The 19,914-nt window shown below is 37.0% G+C and overlaps 1 protein-coding gene across 6 annotated transcripts in view; it reads left to right on the top strand.

Annotated features, from left to right (window-relative positions):
- The window catches only part of SCFD2 (sec1 family domain containing 2), a 498,290-nt gene that overhangs the window by 254,842 nt on the left and 223,534 nt on the right, over positions 1-19,914 (top strand). For 3 of the 6 annotated variants that reach the window (XM_078001950.1, XM_078001951.1, XM_078001952.1), the window contains exon 6: positions 2,685-2,717. The exons of the other annotated variants lie outside the window; for them this stretch is intronic. In XM_078001950.1, the coding sequence (XP_077858076.1) occupies positions 2,685-2,717 (33 nt within the window). The remainder of the gene's footprint in view (positions 1-2,684; positions 2,718-19,914) is intronic. 6 annotated transcript variants of the gene reach the window in all.

The raw sequence follows: 19,914 nt of genomic DNA on the forward strand, positions 1-19,914 counted from the left end.
AGACTGTCTTAGTTTCCAGGAATATGTGATCCAGAGTAGCTTTCCTAATCAAGTAATATTTAGGCTCTGGTTTGTTCTAATTTTTACCAAAGCTTCACAACGTTTTGCTTGAAAGATGACCGACTTGAAGATAAATATAAAGCAGAATAATTCAAAACAAAGTTATGACATTGAAATAAGTGAAATTATATGTACCAGAAAGTTCTATAACAGTATGTCTTATTACTAGCATTTCATTCTAATTCTTCTTTTTTTTTATTATTATACTTTAAGTTCTGGGATACATGTGCAGAATGTGCAGGTTTGTTACATAGGTATACATGTGCCATGGTGGTTTGCTGCACCCATCAACCCGTCATCTACATTATGTATTTCTCCTAATGCTATCCCTCCCCTAGTCCCCTACCCCCCAATAGGCCCAAGTGTATGATGTGCCCCTCCCTGTGTCCATGTGTTCTCATTGTTCAGCTCCCACTTATGAGTGAGAACATGCGGTGTTTTTCTGTTCCTGCGTTAGTTTTCTGAGAATGATGGTTTCCAGCTTCATCCATGACCCTGCAAAAGACATGAATTCATCCTTTTTTATGGCTGCATAGTATTCCATGGTGTATATGTGCCACATTTTCTTTATCCAGTCTATCATTGATGAGCATTTGGGTTGGTTCCAAGTCTTTGCTATTGTGAATAGTGCTGCAGTAAACATACATGTGCATGTGTCTTTATCATAGAATGATTTCTAATCCTTTGGGTGTATACCCAGTAATGGGATTGCTAGACCAAATGGTATTTCTGGTTCTAGATCCATGAGGAATTGCCACACTGTCTTCCACAATGGATGAACTAATTTACATTCCCACCAACAAAAAGCTTTCCTATTTCTCCACATCCTCACCAGCATCTGTTGTTTCCTGACTTTTTAATGATAGCCATTCTAACTGGCATGAGATGGTATCTCATTGTGGTTTTGATTTGTATTTCTCTAACGACCAGTGGTGATGAGTTTTTTTTTTTTCATGTGTTTGTTGGCTGCATAAATGTCTTCTTTTGAGAAGTGTTCGTTCATATCCTTTGCCCACTTTTTGATGGGGTTTTTTCTTGTAAATTTGTTTAAGTTCCTTGTAGATTCTGGATATTAGCCCTTTGTCAGATGGACAGATTGCAAAAATTCTCTCCCATTCTGTACGTTGCTTGTTCACTCTGTTGATAGTTTCTTTTGCTTTGCAGAAGCTCTTTAGTTTAATTAGATCCCATTTGTCAATTTTGGCTTTTGTTGCCATTGCTTTTTGTGTTTTAGTCATGAAGTCTTTGCCCGTGCCTATGTCCTGAATACTATTGCCTAGGTTTTCCTCTAGGGTTTTTATGGTGTTAGGTCTTACATTTAATTTTTTAATCCATCTTGAGTTAATTTTTGTATAAGGTGTAAGGAAGGAATCCAGTTTCAGTTTTCTACACATGGCTAGCCAGTTTTCCCAACACCATTTATTAAATATGGAATTCTTTCCCCAATGCTTGTTTTTGTCAGATTTGTTAAAGATCAGATGGTTGTAAATGTGTGGCATTATTTCTGAGGCCTCTGTTCTGTTCTGTTCCATTGGTCTATATATCTGTTTTGGTACCTGTACCTTGCTGTTTTGGTTACTGTAGCCTTGTAGTATAGTTTGAAGTCAGGTAGCGTGATGCCTCCAAATTTGTTTTTCTTTGCTTAGGATTGTCTTGGCTGTACAGGCTCTTTTATGGTTCCATGTGAGATTTACAGTATTTTTTTCTAAATCTGTGAAGAAAGTCATTGATAGCTTGATGGGTATAGCATTGAAGCTATAAATTACTTTGGACAGTATGGCCATTTTCGCGATATTGATTCTTCCTATTCATAAGCATGGAATGTTTTCCCATTTGTTTGTGTCCTCTCTTACTTCCTTGAGCAGTGGTTTGTAGTTCTCCTTGAAGAGGTCCTTCACATCCTTTGTGAGTTGGATTCCTAGGTATTTTATTCTCTTTGTAGCAGTTGTGAATGGGAGTTCACTCATGATTTGGTTCTCTGTTTGTCTTATTATGTTGTATAGGAATGCTTGTGATTTTTGCACATTGATTTTATATCCTGAGACTTTGCTGAAGTTCCTTATCAGCTTAAGGAGATTTTGGGCTGAGACAATGGGGTTTTCTAAATATACAATCATGACATCTGCAAACAGGGACAATTTGACTTCCTCTCTTCCTATTTATCTATTTCTCTTGCCTGATTGCCCTGGCCAGAACTTCCACCACTATGTTGAATAGGAGTGGTGAGAGAAGGCATCCCTGTCTTGTGCCAGTTTTCAAAGGGAATGCTTCCAGTTTTTGGCCATTCAGTATGATATTGGCTGTGGGTTTGTCATAAATAGCTCTTATTATTTTGAGATACGTTCCATTGTTACCTAGTTTATGGAGAGTTTTTAGCATGAAGGGGTGTTGAATTGTGGTTTTTGTCATTGGTTCTGTTTATGTGATGGATTACATTTATTGCTTTGCATATATTGAACCAACCTTGCATCCCAGGTATGAAGCCAACTTGATCATGGCTTGATCATATAGCTTTTCAATATGCTGCTGGATTTGCTTTGTCAGTGTTTTATTGAGGATTTTCTCATCAATGTACATCAGGGATATTGGCCTGAAATTTTCTTTTTTTCTTGTGTCTCTGCCAGGTTTTGGTATCAGGATGATGCTGACCTCATCAAGTGAGTTAGAGGGGAGTCCCTCTTTTCTGTTGTTTGGAATAATTTCAGAAGGACTGGTACCAGCTCCTCTTTGTATCTGATAGAATTCGGCTGTGAATCCTTCTTGTCCTGGGCTTTTTTTGTTTGGTAGGCTATTAATTACTGCCTCAATTTCAGAACTTGTTATTGGTCTATTCAGGGATTCACCTTCTTCCTGATTTAGTCTTGGGAGGGTGTATGTGTCCAGGAATTTATCCATTTCTTCTAGATTTTCTAGTTTATTTGCATAGAGGTGTTTATAGTATTCTCTGATGGTAGTTTGTATTTCTGTGGGATCAGTGGTGATATTCCCTTTATCATTTTTATTGTGTCTATTTGATTCTTCTCTCTTCTTTATTTGTCTGGCTAGTCACCTATCTATTTTGTTAATCTTTTTAAAAAACCATCTCCTGGATTCATTGATTTTTTTGAAGGGTTTTTCATGTACTATATCTCCTTCACTTCTGCTCTAATCTTAGTTATTTCTTGTCTTCTTTTAGCTTTTGAATTTGTTTGCTCTTGCTTCTTTAGTTCTTTTAATGGTGATGTTAGGATGTCGATTTTAGATCTTTCCCACTTTCTCCTGTGGGCATATAGTGTTATAAATTTCACTCTAAACACTGCTTTAGTTGTGTCCCATTGATTCTGGTACATTGTGTCTTTGTTCTCATTGGTTTCAAGTAACTTATTTATTTCTGCCTTAATTTCATAATTTACCCAGTAGTCATTCAGGAGCAGGTTGTTCAGCTTCCATATAATTGTGTGGTTTTGAGTGAGTTTCTTAATCCTGAGTTCTAGTTTGATTGCACTGTGGTCTGAAAGACTGTTTGTTATGATTTCCATTCTTTTGCATTTGCTGAGGAATATTTTACTTCCAATTATGTGGTCAATTTTAGAATAAGTGCGACGCGGTGCTGTGAAGAATGTGTATTCTGTTGATTTGGGATGGAGAGTTCTGTAGATATCTATTAGGTCCACTTGGTCCAGAACTGAGTTCAAGACCTGAATATTCTAGTTAATTTTCTGTCTCATTCATCTATGTAATATTGACAGTGGGGTATTAAAGTCTCCCACTATTATTGTGTGGGCATCTAAGTCTCTTTGTAAGTCTCTAAGAACTTGTTTTATGAATCTGGGTGCTTCTGTATTGGGTGCATATATATTTAGGATAGTTAACTCTTCTTATTTCATTGATCCCTTTACCATTATGTAATGCCTTTCTTTTCTTTTTTGATTTTTGTTGGTTTAAAGTCTGTTTAATCAAGGGCTAGGATTGCAAACCTTGCTTTTTTTTTTGCTTTCCATTTGCTTAGTAAATATTCCTCCATCTCTTTATTTTGAGCCTATGAGTATCTTTGCACATGAGATGGATCTCCTGAATACAGCACACCGATGGGTCTTGACTCTTTATCCAATTTGCTAGTCTGTGTCTTTTAATTGGGGCATTTAGCCCATTTATGTTTTAAGGTTAATATGGTTATGTGGGAATTTAATCCTGTCATTATTGATGCTAGCTGGTTATTTTGCCCGTTACTTGATGCAATTTCTTCATAGTGTCAATGGTATTTACAATTTGGTATGTTTTTGCAGTGGATGGTACCAGTTTTTCCTTTCCATGTTTAGTGCTTACTTCAGGAGCTCTTGTAAGGCAGGCCTGGTGGTGACAAAATCTCTCAGCATTTGCTTGTCTGTAAAGGATTTTATTTCTCCTTTGCTTATAAAGCTTAGTTTGGCTGAATATGAAACTCTGGGTTGAAAATTCTTTTCTTTAAGAATGTTGAATATTGGCCCCCACTCTCTTCTCTGGCTTGTATTCTGAAGAATGTTTTCCAACTTGGTTCCATTCTCTCCATCACTTTCAGGTACACCAATCAAATGTAGGTTTGGTCTTTGCACATAGTCCTGTATTCCTTGGAGGCTTTGTTTATTTCTTTTCATTCTCTTCTCTCTAATCTTGTCTTCACTGTTTATTTCATTAAGTTGATCTTCAATCTCTGATATCCTTTCTTCCACTTGATCAGTTTGGCTATTGATACTTGTGTATGCTTCACGAAGTTCTCGTGCTGTGTTTTTCAGCTCTATCAGGTCATTTATGTTCATTCTAAACTAGTTATTCTAGTTAGCAATTCCTCTAACCTTTTTTCAAGGTTCTTAGGTTCCTTGCATTGGGTTAGAACATGCTCCTTTAGCTCAGAGGAGTTTCTTATTACTCACCTTCTGAAGCCAGCTTCTGTCAATTCGTCAAACTCATTCTCCGTCCATTTTTGTTCCCTTGCTGGCAAGCAGTTCTGACTCTTTAGAGGTGAAGAGGTGTCCTAGTTTTTGGAATTTTCAGCCTGTTTGTGCTGTTTTTTCCTCATCTTCATGGATTTATCTACCTTTGGTCTTTGATGTTGGTGACCTTCAGATGGGGTTTTTGTGTGGACATCCTTTTTGTTGATGTTGATGCTATTCCTTTCTGTTTGTTTGTTTTCCTTCTACCAGTCAGGCCCCTCTGCTGCAGGTCTGCTGGTGTTTGCTAGAGGTCCACTCCAGACCCTGTTTGACTAGGTGTCACCAGTGCAGGCTGCAGAACAGCAAATATTGCTGCCTGTTCCTTCCTCTAGAAGCTTCGTCCCAGAGGGGCACCAGCCAGATGCCAGCCAGAGCTCTCCTGTATGAGGTGTCTGTCGACCTCTGCTGAGAGGTATCTCCCAGTCAGGAGGCGGGAGGTGGGGGGTCCGGGACCCAATTAAGGAGGCAGTTTGTCCCTTAGCAGAGCACAAGCACTGGCTGGGACATCTGCTGCTCTCTTCAGAGCCTGCCGGCAGGGACATTTAAGTCTGCTGAAGCTGCGTCCACAGCCGCTGCTTCCCCTAGGTGCACTGTCTATAAGCCCCTGACTGGGGCTGCTGCCTTTCTTTCAGACATGCCATGCCCAGAGAGGAGGAAATCTAGAGATGCAATCTGATTACAGTGGCTTCGCGGAGCTGTGGTGGGTGCCACCTTGTTTGAACTTCCCAGCAGCTTTGTTTACACTGTTAGGGGAAAACCACCTCTTCAAGCCTTAGAAATGGTGGCCGCCCCTCCCCCCACCAAACCCGAGCATCCCAGGTTGACTTCAGACTGCTATGCTGGCAGCAAGAATTTCAAGTCAGTGGATCTTAGCTTGCTGGGCTCCATGGGCGTGGGATCCACTGAGCTAGACCACTTGGCTCACTAGCTTCAGCTCACTTTCCAGGGGAGTGAACGACTCTGTCTTGCTGGCATTCCAGGTGCCACTGGGGTATGCAGCTAACTCAGTGTCTGCCCAAACAGCCACCCAGTTTTGTGCTTCAAACCCAGGGCACTGGTGGCATAGGCACCAGAGGGAATCTCCTGGTCTTCAGGTTGTGAAGAATGTGGGAAAAGCATAGTATCTGGACCGGAGTGCACCATGCCTCACGGCACAGTCCCTCATGGCTTCCTTTGGCTAGGAGAGGGAGTTCCCTGACCTCTTGCACTGCTGGGGTGAAGCGACGCCCCACTCTGCTTCAGCTCACCCTTTGTGAGCTGCACCCACTGTCTGACCAGTCCCAGTGACATGAGCCGGGTACCTTAGTTGGAAATGCAAAAATCACCTTCCTTTTGCATTGATCTCACTGGGACCTGCAGATGGGAGCTGTTCCTATTCAGCTATCTTGCCAGCTACTCTCTAATTCTTTTTTTACTACAAAATCTCTTAATTAGGCTGTGCGATATGACCCCATGAGCCGTGGAGAATTGAACTGTGAGGAAATGTCAGGTCATCTGTGGTTTGTGATGATATTGTGCAGCAATGATTAGCACATGCTGTTCAGCTGACATGGATTTTGTTTTTGGTTTAAATAAACTTTTTTTGTTTTAGAATGGTTTTAAAAGTACAGAATAATTCAAAGCTAATACAGAGTTTCCATATACCCTGTATCCAGTTTTTCTTATTATTTACATCTTACGTTAGTATGGTACATTTACAAGTAACAATAAAGTATTATTAACTAAAGTGTGGACTTTTTAAAGATTTCCTTAGTTTCTACCTAATATCCTTATATTGTTCCAGGATTCCATCCAGGATCCCATATTACATTCACTCATCATGGCTTCTCTTGGCTATGGCAGTTTCTTAGACTTTCCTTATTTTTGGTGACCGTGACAGTATTGAGGAACACTATTTAACATTTTGTATGCTCTTAGCTGGGATGAGTCTGATGTTTTTCTCATTATTAGATTGGTGGTATAAATTTTGGGGAGGAAGACTGCAGAGGTAAAGTGTCATTTTCATTAGATCGTATCAAGAGTATATACCATTGACATGATGTTGACCTTTATCACCTGGCTAAAGAAGCATTTTTCAGGTTTCTCTACTGTACAATTACTCTTCCCCGCTACGCCCGCTTCCATACTGAACTCTTCAGGAAGTAGCCCACACTTAATAAATAAGGAGTTATGCTTCACCTCCTTGAAGGTAATATACATACCTAACATATATAAAACCTCGGCAGAATTATTAGGAATTCTTCTGCACAAGATATTTTTCTCTTCTCCCTTTATTTACTTAATCAATTATTTATTTATATCAGTATGGACTGACACATACTTATTTTGTATTTTGGCTTATAATCCAATATGTCTTTTTTTTTTTTTTGCTCATATTGTTCTAGCTTTGGCCATTGTGAGCTCTTTCAGTGGCATCTGTGTTGTCAGCCCTTATGGGATTTTTTTTTTTTTCTTTTCTCCCATCCCCTACGCTGTGCCTTTTTTGTTTGTTTGGTTTTGGTTTTTTTACTTCCTTACTTTGTGGAACTACAAGACCCAGACTCATCTTGTATATTTCCTACTTTAGTCCTAGAATCAGCTATTTCTTCAGGGAACCCTGCTTCCTTTCACTGGAGGATATTGAAAATCAAGATCTGGTACTAGATATGCTCATTGCTACTGGAATGTCATTGTCCTTCTACATCCTCTTAGTTGACAGAGCAAGAAAACATATATATTTATATATTATATATATATAAACCATGAAAATATAGATATCTATAAATATTTTTATGAAACATTCTATATCCAGATTAAGCTAAACATTTGTTTATACTAATGTCTCCAACTCTAATCCATTACCAGGTGGAGCATTCTGCATGAATAGATGGATTATAGCCTTATGTCCTTGTTTATCTGCACACTTCCACACCAACAGTGAAAAACTTGGCTCCCATAATTCTCCATCCATTTATTTGTTTAGATTCAGTTCATACTCCCAACCCCTACTCACCCATAATACTACATAAGTGAGGTTGTAGCCTTCTTGGGGTATTATATCCAGAGTGCTTTGCTAATCATCTCCCTTCAGTTATGTTAATTTTGATCACCCAGTCAAGACATTGACTTACAATATAGTTATTATGTTCTTCCTTGCAAGAAATAAGCAATGTATGGTCATTTTCTTTGAGACCATACAAATATCCTGCTCCTCATCAAACCTTTCCCCATTGATTCTTGCCTCAAACAATCTTACAGTGATGGTTGTAAAGGGTGATTTTCAATTCCATTACTCCCTGCACTCATCAGTTGACATTTTACTAGAAGGAAGAGCCTTTCCTTCTCCCCAGCTGTCTGCCTATGTATGTATGTATTTATTTATTATCAGTATAGACTCATGGATTCTTAATTCAATGAATTGTAATCAATTAATTTGGGTACCCTATCATTTTACCTTTGTCAAGTAAGAGCTCCTTCAAGCCGGTTCCTATATTTTTGTTAGACATTGTGAAATTCCCCTACATAAGATCTACACCCTTTTGCCTTCCTGAAAATCATGTATAAAAATTGGCCTGTTTTCCTTCAGCCTCACCAACAGCTTTTGTCCTTTTTTGTCAAACTGATGGATGAGAAATTGTTTTCAATATAATTTTAATATGAATTTTCCTTTTAAGTAAAATTGAACATATTATCATATTTTAATGTAATTTTATATCTTTTGCATTTTCTATTCATGTCTTTTGCCCATTTTCTAGAGTACTTTTGGTCTCCTTTCATCAACTTTTAAAAGTTCTTTATAAATTATGAATATTAGTTCTTTATATTATTTGCAAATATTTTCTTCTAATTTATTTGTCCTATCATTTTGCTTATGGTGTTTTTGCCATTCAATTTTTTTTAGTCAAATATGTCAATATTTAAAAATTGCATCTAGATTTTTAGTCATAGAAGGTCTTTTCTACACCCAGATTATAGAGGAATTATAGAGGAATTTATCCATCAAAAATTAATTGTATACTTTTACTTATTAAAAATCTGATCTATTTGAAGTTAGTGCTTATGGATGACATGAGGAATGGATCAAAATTTATCTTTTGGAAATGGCTTTCCAATTGTCCCAACAGCATTTATTAAAATGTTCTTTGCTGCCCCAGCATTTTGAGTTCCGTCTGTATCATATACTAGAATGATTTCCACCTATGGTCAGGTCTTTTGCTGGACTTGCTGTTCTGTTTCATTGATTTACATGTGTATTCATGTTCCAGGACCACACCATTTTACTTATGCAGATTTTGTGGTATGTTTTAATATCTGATGTGGCTGTCATCTCCTTACAACTCTTTCTTTTCATTGTTTTTCTTGATATTCTGGTTTGGCTATTGTTTCATGTGAAAATTCATGTGTAGTAAAGTTCATTTGTTTATTTCCCAGGGGAGAAAAAGCTTATTGGCTTTTTTTATTGGGATGTCACAAAATTTATAGATTGACTTAGTGAGTACAAACATCTTTTGATGATGTTGAGACATCCTAATCAAGAACCAGGAATGTCTTTCCATTTGTTCAAGTCTACATTTGTGTTTTGCAAGAGTGTTTTATTAAAGTTTTGCTCCTATAGTTTGAAACATTTGGAGTTTATTTCCAAGTATTATCTCTTTTTTCCATTGTTGTTGCAAATGAGGTTTTTCTCTACCATTATATCTTTTAACTTCACCCAGTGGTTTTTAAAGTTCTGATTAAAAGCACTACCTACTGCATTATTTTCCATTTGAAACAACTATCTCAGTACAGCCAGACTGTGTGTTATGCCTCAAAGATATTTCTTCCATGAGTAATTTCCTCTATATCAGTAGATACATTTTAAACTTCACACATGTACTGTTAACTAGAATCTACTGGAACCCTTCACTATCTAGAATTTAAAAGATCAACTATTATCAAACGAGAATATCATTCTGAAAACTCTGAGTTGCTCTTTGAATCAAAGAGAGTCAAAGAGTCAAAAAGAGGAATAAGACCAGAGAGAAGCCCCAATCTCCTTAGCAGTACATCAGCATTTGGAAGTACAGCTCTTTGACTAGGTTTGTTAACAGCATAGGAGTCCCCGTTGCAGATCCATAAAGCCACTAGTCCTGACTTTCTACAGGACAGTCCTCTTTAAAGTGCATGAAAGCTGGAGTGTGTTAAATATTTTACCATACAGAAAGTATTGGTAGTTTCTTCCCTGTCCATGCGAGCTGCAGTCCTTCATGTAATCTTTGTGTTTGACATTTTTCTGTCTCCATCGACGCATTTGAAGTTGTGCCAGAGGTGGATATCTGTCTTTTTTACACTTAATCTCTCAGCTGTGGATTTGCATGATTCATTTGAAAACATCGTTCAGGGGTAGTGGTGATTATTTATGCAAAAGTTCTGAGTATTTACATAGTCATGAGATTTTAATGAAAACTTGCAAACCATTTTTTACAATTTACTTGTAGCATTGGTTATATCTTATATTCACTACAAAAGAGATACTGAAAAATACTTAAAAAGAAAGCAAATTTTCAGGACACAGAATAATGCTGAAGTAAAGCCAGAAATTCAGTTTCTATAATCTTGAACACTTACTGGGTTTGGGCTGATTCCATAGGGAGCCTTATGTGTCTGTTCATTCTTTCCTCATCTAGATTTTATTCTCACAATATGCTTTGTTGGAATAGTTATAAAAGCAACTTTTTAATAATAAGAATTTGTAATATAGTCCTAGTGACCTTTCAACACCTAATTTAATAAAGGTAATGTAATTTTGCTAGCTAGCATGAATAGGAAGTGGTTCTTATGGCTAATTAAATAATCACATTATGAAACCATTTCTATCCCTTCATTCACATATGCACACATGTATGTGTACACATTTATTTTTTGTTTGTATAATTTATTTAGCATTTCATAACTATGATGGTACTTCTGATTAATGTCCTCAGGACCATCACCAGGTGCCAGACACTATTATAAACAAGGTATTTATTCTTCTTAGAAGCCCTAGTAAGTAGTTGCTATTATTATCCTACATTGAAGAGATGGGGGAACTGAGGCAAGTTGCCCAAGTTCAACCAGGTAGTAAATATTGGCAATTTAATTCCTGAGCTCTTAACTAACACATGAGTAACAATTAGCAGAAGTGAAGGCTAAGATTACTAACATGATAAGCAACAGAGTGCTATTATTATTATTGTTTCTTCATCAGTTTCCTGATGTCTGTTCTGATTTCCTTTTAGTTTGCTTATACCATTATTTATTGGTATTTATGAGAATTCTAAATCAGTTTTTCCTTCATATTTTCCATGTCCACTGAACTGGAATGAGGTTCAATTCAGTGTCTTTTCCAGTATTTTATAAACTTTCACATACCTCTTACCCATAAATAATCTTTAAAAAATTAAGGACAAAAACCCTCTGCTATGGTTTGGATGTTTGACCCCTCCAAACCTCATGATGAAATTTGATCCCCAGTGTTGAAAGTGGTCCCTAATGGAAGGTGTTTGTTTGAGGCATGAGGGCAGATACCTCATGAATAAGACTAATGCCCTCCCTAAGTGGGTAAGGGCAGTAAGTACTTGCTCTAATAGGTCCTTCTAGAGCTGCTTGTTAAAAACAGGCCGACACCTCTCCTCAGACTCTCTTGCTTCCTCTCTCACAATGTGATCTCTGCACACACTGGCTCCCCTTCACCTTCCACCATGAGTGGAAGCAGCATGAGGCCCTCACCAGAAGCCAAGCAGATGCTGGCGCCATGCATCTTGTACAACCTGCAGAACCATGAGCAAAATAAACCTCTTTTCTTGATGAATTTCCCAGCCTCAGATATTCCTTCATAACAACACAAGGTAGACTAAGATGCCCTGAAAAGATTACTACCAATTAGAAGATACTTAATGAGGAAATGGGCTGATAATTGTGCGTTTGGTGGGCACAAGTTAAAAGGAATGTAATGATAACTTACTCTTTTCTCTTTCAACTCTCTGCTTGTGAAATTTTGTGACCTCATGTGATAAAAGGAGATTGTAGAAGTAGTCTTATAGATGTCGTTAGTGATTTGGAAAACTGGTGAAGACTTGTAACTGTTTACTGTTTGTATATTTCTAATACGAATGGTGGTGGTAGAAGTGATAGAAACAATAGTACTGGTGCTTGTATTCATTCACTTAACAAATAGTTTTTGAATACTTACTGAGTGCCAGACACTGTTCTGAGTGTTTGACATATACCAGTGAACAAAGCAGACAATGATTCATTTCCCTTACAGAGCTTACAGTTTAGCTGGAGGAGACAGCCAATAAATAGTACACATGATTGATAGATAGGTACATACAAAGCTAGATGAATGATAGAGTATGTTAGAAGACTAGGTCTATGGAAACAAGTAATATTACAGTAGTTTAAGGGAGTCGATGAGACTGAAAAAAAAATAATCATATAGTGGTTAAGTGAGTCAGATTGTGTGCATGCGTGCATGCACGTGTGTGTGTGTGTGTGTGTGTAAGTAACCATACAGTCGTTAAGGGAGTCAGATAGAGTGTGTGTATGTATGTGCACACACATGTGCATGTAAGAAGTATTAAATAGAGATGTCAGGGAAGAGGCTCATTGATCCTAAAGTAGTGAGGAGATAACCAAGTGGCTATCTGGGGGAAGAGCTTTCCAGAGAGAGGGAAGAGTTAGAGCAGTCTCTAAAGGAGGAGTGAGTCTGGAATGTTTAAAGAACAAAATGAGCAAGAGAGGAAAATGTAGTAGTAGGTCCTGAAGAGTCTTAGGGTATTTTAAGCACTTAGGTTTTAACCCTGAATGAAATGTAGAGCCATTGGAGTGTGTTCAGCAGAGGAGTGAAATGATCTATCATACATTTTTAAAGGATCACACTGTCTATCCTATCAAGAAGATACTGAAGAAGGGAGCAAGACTGGGAGCATGGACGCCTGTTAGGAGGCTTTTAGAGTAATCTAAGTGAGAGGTGATGAAAGCTTGAACCAGGATGGTAGTGGTGAAGGAGGTAAAAAGAGATCAGAATATGTATGTATATATGTATGTGTGTATGTATATATATATACACACACTCATATATACACACACACATATGCATGTGTATATATATATACACATACACACATGCATATGTGTGTGTGTGTGTGTATATATATGTAGCAGATTATGCCTAGGGATTCTCTGGAGGATTAGATGTGAGATATAAGGAAAAAAACGGTGTCAAAGATTACTTGACTTCAGCAGCTAGAGGGATTGGAGTTAAAGTCAGCTGGAATAGGGGAGGCTATGTGTGAGCCAGTTTTTAAGGGAAGAACATAAGTTCACTTTGGGGCATGCTGAATTTAACACATCTATTGAACATCAAAGGCAAAAATGCAAGAGCTATTGGAATGTAGACACTATTCAAAGCTATGAGACAATGATATCACTAAGGGATTGAGTATAGGTAGAGAAGGAAACAAGATCAAGAACTGGTGTTCCATAGAGGGGAAGAAGAAAGAACCCAGAAATGGAAATTGAGAAAGAGCAACCAATGAATTAGGAGGAAAACTAATAGAATATGTGTCTTTAAAGCCAAGTAAAAGTGTATCAATAATGCTAATAGGACAAGTTAAGATGACGACTGAGTTTTGACCACTGTATTTGTGACATAGAGTTTACTGGTGACAAATGCAATAGCAGCTTCAGTGGAGTGAAGGGGCAAAAGCTTTGTTGGAGTGAGTGTAAGAGAATAAAAGAGGAATTTGAGACAGTGAATATGGACAACTCTTTGGAATACTTACGTTGTAAAGGAGACCCAGAAAATAGGATGGTTGCTGAAGGGAGAAGTAGAGTCAGAGATTTTTTTTTTTTTTTAAGATAAAAGAAATAAAAGCAAATTTGTACGCTGATGAAAATGGTCCAACAGAGATTAAAGAAATTGATGACATTGGGAAAAAAGAGCAGAGTTGCCGATACTTTGTTATGGGCTGAATTGTGATCCTCCTGATGTCATATGTTGAAGTCCTAACCCCCAGTACCTCAAAATGGAACTGTATTTGGAGATAGGGTCATTAAGGAGGTTAATGATGGCTACATGAGGTCATTAGGTGGGCCATAATTCAATGAGATTGGTGTCTCATTACCATCCTTATGAGATAAGGGCACAGATATACACAGAGGAAAGATCATGGGGAGACACATGGCCACCTACAGGCCAAGGAGACAGAGACTTAGAAAAACACCCCTGTTGATACCTTGATCTCGGACTTCTAGACTCCAGAATTGTAAGGAAATAAATTTCTGTTGTTTAGGGCACCTATCTGTGATGTTTGTTATGGCATCTGTAGCGAACTAATATGAGCCACATAATTGAGTAGAGGAGAAAGGATGGAATGTGATGCACAGTGGAAAGATGAACTTTGATTAAGAGTTAGCCTACTCTACAACAATTCCATTCACCAGTTAAGAAACTGAGGCTCAAAAGGTTATGTGGCTTTTCTAATGTTATACCCCTACTAATGCTGGAAGTGGTCTTAAACCTACATCTTTGTAACTTTGAGTCTCATGTTTCTTTCCCCCTTCCTAACTAAGGTATATAAATAATCTATTTTTAAAATATTAAAGAAAATTTCAATGTTATTCATTTTTTAGTCACATAGTTCAAAATCCAAAAGTTTCAAAATTACATACAGTGAAATGTTTTCCCTCCATCCTGGCCCCAACTCATCCCTAGCCCCTTCACCCTGCTATTCTTCCTGGAGATGACTGATGCTACTGTTTCTTGAGTGCTCCTACAAAGATATACATATCCACACACACACAAATACATATTTTTTCCTATTACCTTTTAAAATACAAATCATAGCACTGGAATCTGCCTTGGTTTTGCATTTAATATAATCTTGGAGACTGTTTTATATCAGCATGTAAAGAACTTTCTATTAAATTTTTATGGTTGCATGGTATTCTATTGTAAGGGTGTTCTATAGTTTCTCTAACTCATCTCTCAGTGGCCATTGAAGTTGTTTAAAATCTATTGCTATTACACAGAAGCCTTCCAGATACATTATTTCGCACATGTGTGATTATATCTGTAGGATGTATTCATAGAAGTAGAATTCCTGAATCAAAAGTTATACATATTGATAATTTTGACAGATATTGCCAAATTATTGCCAAATTGCTCTTAATGGAAATTGTACTGATTTGCTCTCACATCAATACTGTTTCTTCAGACTCCTGCCTTAACACATTTTATTCTTCTTTCAGCAGCCACGGTGATCCTTTTTTAAAAATATAAGCCAAAACATGCCATCCTTTGAACAACTATTTGCTGAACACCTACTATTTGCAGTCACTGTTTTGGGCACTGGTATAAACCCTGTGCTGCAAACTTTTCAGCGACTTCCCTAGGTCAGTCAGCAAAAAAGTCAAAATCCATACAGTTGCCTAGAAGACCACTTATGATCAACTCTCCTCTTTTTCCCAATGTTTTAACAGTATCTCCTGCTCCTCTATTCTCCCTCATTAAGCCACACTGAGCCCTCTGAAATGCACTGTGCACACTCCAGCCACGGAGCTTACTCTTCTGTCCTCTCTGCTTCAGATATCCACTTGGCTCACTCTTATACCTCCTTCAGAGCAGCCTTTCTCACCAACCTATGTAAAATAGCAATAATCTCCTTCCCCAATTGGGCCCTCTGTTTTATTTTTTTAGACTGTTTTATTTTTTTGATAACGCTTATTACCATCTGACATACTGTATTTTTATCATCCCTACCTACCTCATGGAAACCATTAATCTGTTTTCTGTCTTAATAATTTTGCCATTTCAAGATTGTTATATAAATGGAATCATACATTAAGTGACCTTTTGAGGTTGGCATTTTTCCCCTTAAATACCCTTGAGATCTATCAAGGTTGTTTCATGTATCCATAGTTCTTTTTATATCATATATCAATCAGTTCCTTTATATTGTTGAGTAGTATTCCATGGTATATATATACCACAGTTTGTTTAATCATTTGTCTATTATTGAACATGTAGGTTGTTTCCAGTTTGGGGGCTTTAAAAATAAACCTACTATGAATATTCATGTACAAGTTTTTGTGGAGTTGTAAATTTTTACTTCTCTGAGTTAAATGCATGAGAGTGTAATTGCTGGTTTGTATGGTAAGTGTGTGTTTATTTTTTAAAGAAATTGCTAAACTGTTTTTCAGAGTGGCTATACCATTTTACGTTTCAACTAACAATTTTGAGGTTATTTCCTCTTTTAGACCTTAAAATATTTTTCCTACGAGATGTTAAAAAATATGACCTGTTATGTGTCATATGACATGTTTTATCAGGCAAATTATAATGTAAATCTATCAAAAGCTTAGACTGTGTCATTTTGTCCTGTTTATATGCTTCTAGCACAATGCTTGGCCTATTGTATTCTAAAAATATTTATTGAATGAAATGAAGCACAAATATGCACTGTAATTTGCACAATATGTCATATGACAACTTCTAATATAGCTTTGATTTAATGAGATTATTTTGCATGTATAACATCCTGTTGTAATTTTGACATCTTCTTTTCTGTCACATCTGCCTAAAAACTCACAGTGATACTGATATTGACTCTGAAAGATTTATGTTTCTTTAAGTGTTTAGTAATTGAATCTTTTAAGAGTTTTGATATTCCAGCAGTATATAAATTAATAAAATTATTTTTAAAGGACAAGCTATAAATTATTGTAAGTGGGAAGTGAGCATGATCTAGAGTGTCTAATAGTGAAGATGTAACATTGCTAAAATGAATGTAAAAGGACCAGAGTCCATAGCCCTATTTTTCAGAGTGCATCTCTTCTCCCAGCAATCTTCATGTCTGCCTGTGTTATATCACAGGTCACCTAAGCAGTTTCTATGAAAGTTGTATCTACAGGACTCTGGAGAGACTTTAGGTGTTCTGAATTGGAACAGTTGAAAGTTGAGCTAAATTGGCATTTTATGGAATAATAAGTCATAACTACTTATTTGGCAATAAGATTTATGTAGATATCCCTGGAGGGTCATATTAATATTTTATATGCTATTTTCTAGATTCTGAATTACTGGAAAATCTGATCAGAGACAATGTATACTCAAATGATGTTCTTAGTTTTTTAATATTCTGAATCTCATTAATATTTACTTTAAGACTTACACACCATCCTAGCACAGAGTTGCCAGAGTTCTTTTTTTTTTTTTTTTAACCTATTTTCATCTTTTGCCTGGGTGCTGAGAGTTAATTCTTTATCTCTAGTGGAAGACAGCTCTCTTCCATCTTAGAAAAACTCATAGCATTATTCCTTTCTGCAGTGTGCATCTCTTTTAACTTTGTATCTCCTCACTGTCTCCTCTTTCAGCAATCTTCAGAGACAAAAAATTTCCTTACTTGAGCCCATGGATTTAAACTTTACCAATCTGGAAGATTTTTCTCTCATCTGTGAATTACTATAATAGTATAACATAGTATGAAATGGTATAACACCCATTTGCATAATTGCCATCCAGAAATAAACAACATGGCATAGCAGTTATTAATATGGAAGTATGATCTTAGAGTCATATGATGAATCTGTGAGGGGAGTTGTGCAGTGGTGAAGATTAGAGTTTCAGTGGTTAGGCAGACCTACATTTGTCATCAATTCTTGGACCTAAACAAGTCCCTTTATGTAAACTTCAATTGTCTCCTCTGTAAAATAGGAATGATGATAGTGCTTATCCCATAGGGTTGGTGTGAAGATCAAAGAAGAGAATATATATATGAAGCTCTGAACACAGTGCTTAGCACACTTCTGTGCTCCATAATTATTAGCTTTTAATTGTAAGCTCCATGAGGGCAGGGATCTGGTCTGTTTTGTTTATAGCTGCATCCCTAGTGTCTAAGATGGTACCCATTGTAGTTTCACAAATATTTGTTGAATAAGTGAATGGTTACTAAAGATTCCACTTGAGAATACCACTGCTATGCTCAGTATTCTTTCCTTATTCCAAGTCACATACTGTGGATATTTTCAAGCTCATTTCTTTCCTATCTGGATCTTATGATCCTTTCTTGTACTCTCTCTACACATATTCATTTAGCCAACACTGACATTCTAAGAATACAATCTCTGCCCTGAAGAAACTTTTCTGTCATATGAACAAGTATTTTTTTTTTTTTTTTTTTTTTTTGAGACGGAGTCTCGCTCTGTCTCCCGGGCTGGAGTTGCAGTGGCCGGATCTCAGCTCACTGCAAGCTCCGCCTCCCGGGTTCCCGCCATTCTCCTGCCTCAGCCTCCCGAGTAGCTGGGACTACAGGCGCCGCCACCTCGCCCGGCTAGTTTTTTGTATTTTTTAGTAGAGACGGGGTTTCACCATGTTCACCAGGATGGTCTCGATCTCCTGACCTCGTGATCCACCCGTCTCGGCCTCCCAAAGTGCTGGGATTACAGGCTTGAGCCACCGCGCCCGGCCTGAACAAGTATTAATAGACAAGTTTCTTCCAGAAGAGGTGTCCCCTCCTGGTTACCTTTCCTTTTCCATTCTATCTCCTTTGGTATTTTCTAAAAATGTGGTCATGTATGATTTGAATATAATAGAAAGCCCAACTGTTTGTGAGATATTTGTTTTGGGTTTCTAATTTTTTGTTCTGTTCTGTTGCCAAAATAGTTATCAGTTGTCATCCTCTTTTTGACTAGAGTCCAGTAGAACTGCAGATACAAGCAACAGGCAACAGATGGTTGGGAAGACAGTTTTGCAATGTCCCTCGGGACTAGTGAAATCCCACTTGCCACCCAGACACCGTAGTTTCTGGCAAACCTTCAAAAGTTTCTCCAGCTTGTTTTCCATTGCAAAACTATACAATGCTTGGAAGTCAACATATTTTATTATTATTACCAAAGCAAAGTTCTGTCTTTTGTAGCTCTCTGCAGAAGCAGCAAATATATCATACATATTGGCACAGATGTCTTCAAAATTTATTTCCTTTTAATGGTTGAGTATGTTTTGAAATGCTGCAGGGGAAATATATTTGTGTAACTTCACATCTTAAGAAATGATGGCAAGCAAACATGTTCTGTGAATTAATAATATTAGCATTTAGTCCAGAGGTAGATTCCAGAACTAATTTAAGAATATAGAAATTCTACAAACAGGACATCTAGAAATGGCCTTAACCTCTAACCGTTGGCAAGAAATTGATTGTATTTGTTTTGATCCCTTTTCAAGCAATTTTTTCCTAACCTGTATAGAAAAAAATCTTTTGTTATGAATGCCTCATGACAAAATTAATTTGGTATCTTTTGACTATTAAATATTTAATTTGCCTACTTTATAGTTATTTGTCTCTTTTACAAATTAAAGAAATTTGACTTTTGTAGCAGCAGAGGAATTGTAAGCTGATTCCATATTCAGTTATTTGTCAAATGAATAATTGTAAAAAGCCCTGCATTTTAATTTTAGTTACTTGTATCGTAATGAAAATTTTCATAAAGAAATTTTGTGGTTAAAAACAGTTCAGCACAATTGGACTTCATCAAAATTAGAAACTTTTTTGCTTCAAAGGACACTAGCAATAAGCGAAAATGCAATTAAAAGAACTGGAAAAATATTTGTAAACCACATATCAGGTAACAGTCTAGTATTCAGAATAGATAAGGACCTCTTACAACTCAACAATAAAAAGATAAACCATTTAAAAAATGAACAAAGAATTTAATAGACACTTGCCTTAGTCTGTTGGAACTGCTATTACAAACTACCATAGGCTAGGTAGCTTGTAATAACAAATTTATTTCTCACAGTTCTGGAGACTGGGAATTCCTAGATCAAAGTGCCAGCAGATTTGGTGTCTGGTAAGGGCCTTCTTCCAGATTCACAGACAGTGTCTTCTTGCTAAGTTCTCACATGACA

The sequence above is a fragment of the Macaca mulatta genome, chromosome 5 (assembly GCF_049350105.2).
Source record: "Macaca mulatta isolate MMU2019108-1 chromosome 5, T2T-MMU8v2.0, whole genome shotgun sequence".
Classification (NCBI taxonomy): domain Eukaryota; kingdom Metazoa; phylum Chordata; class Mammalia; order Primates; family Cercopithecidae; genus Macaca; species Macaca mulatta.